Source organism: Penaeus monodon, chromosome 32 (assembly GCF_015228065.2).
Source record: "Penaeus monodon isolate SGIC_2016 chromosome 32, NSTDA_Pmon_1, whole genome shotgun sequence".
NCBI lineage: Eukaryota > Metazoa > Arthropoda > Malacostraca > Decapoda > Penaeidae > Penaeus > Penaeus monodon.
Genome location: NC_051417.1, coordinates 6,482,383 through 6,482,811, shown reverse-complemented (window position 1 = coordinate 6,482,811; position 429 = coordinate 6,482,383). Strand labels below are relative to the sequence as shown.

Here is a 429-nt window from a genome sequence, read left to right as displayed (position 1 = left end):
TTCAAATTTATTTTTAATTATTGCAGCAACAACAGCAGCAGCAACCCCCTCACTCACAACAGCAGGCCTTTGGAAGTGATGAGACAACCGCATTCCTGCTTCTGACGGAGCGCATCAGTGCTGAGCTGGAACACACCATCCAGGCCTTCACTACCCTGGCCCCCTCATCCTCCCTCATCCCGATGCTGCACTCGCTCAGGGAAGGACTTCTGCTCACCCGTACCAACCGAGATGCGCACACTGCTCAGCTGCTGCTCAGGAAGGTTAGGAGCCAGCCCTGTCTTTTTTTGTTTTTAGTTATTCGCTTAATGAAATACATTTAAGTATAAGAAATGCTGGTTGGCTGATGAAAGGGGAGAGGGATGTTAAAGTAATAATGAAATGCTAACATATACTTCAAATTTTTGTTACTTTAACCCAATGCTGCTC

The 429-nt window shown here is 46.4% G+C and overlaps 1 protein-coding gene across 1 annotated transcript in view; it reads left to right on the top strand.

The window, feature by feature from the left end:
* Positions 1–429, top strand: part of LOC119593394 (CCR4-NOT transcription complex subunit 1-like) — a gene marked incomplete in the record, with an annotated part of 36,043 nt that overhangs the window by 27,538 nt on the left and 8,076 nt on the right. The window contains 1 exon segment of the mRNA XM_037942323.1: positions 27–263. Within this exon segment, the coding sequence (XP_037798251.1) occupies positions 27–263 (237 nt within the window).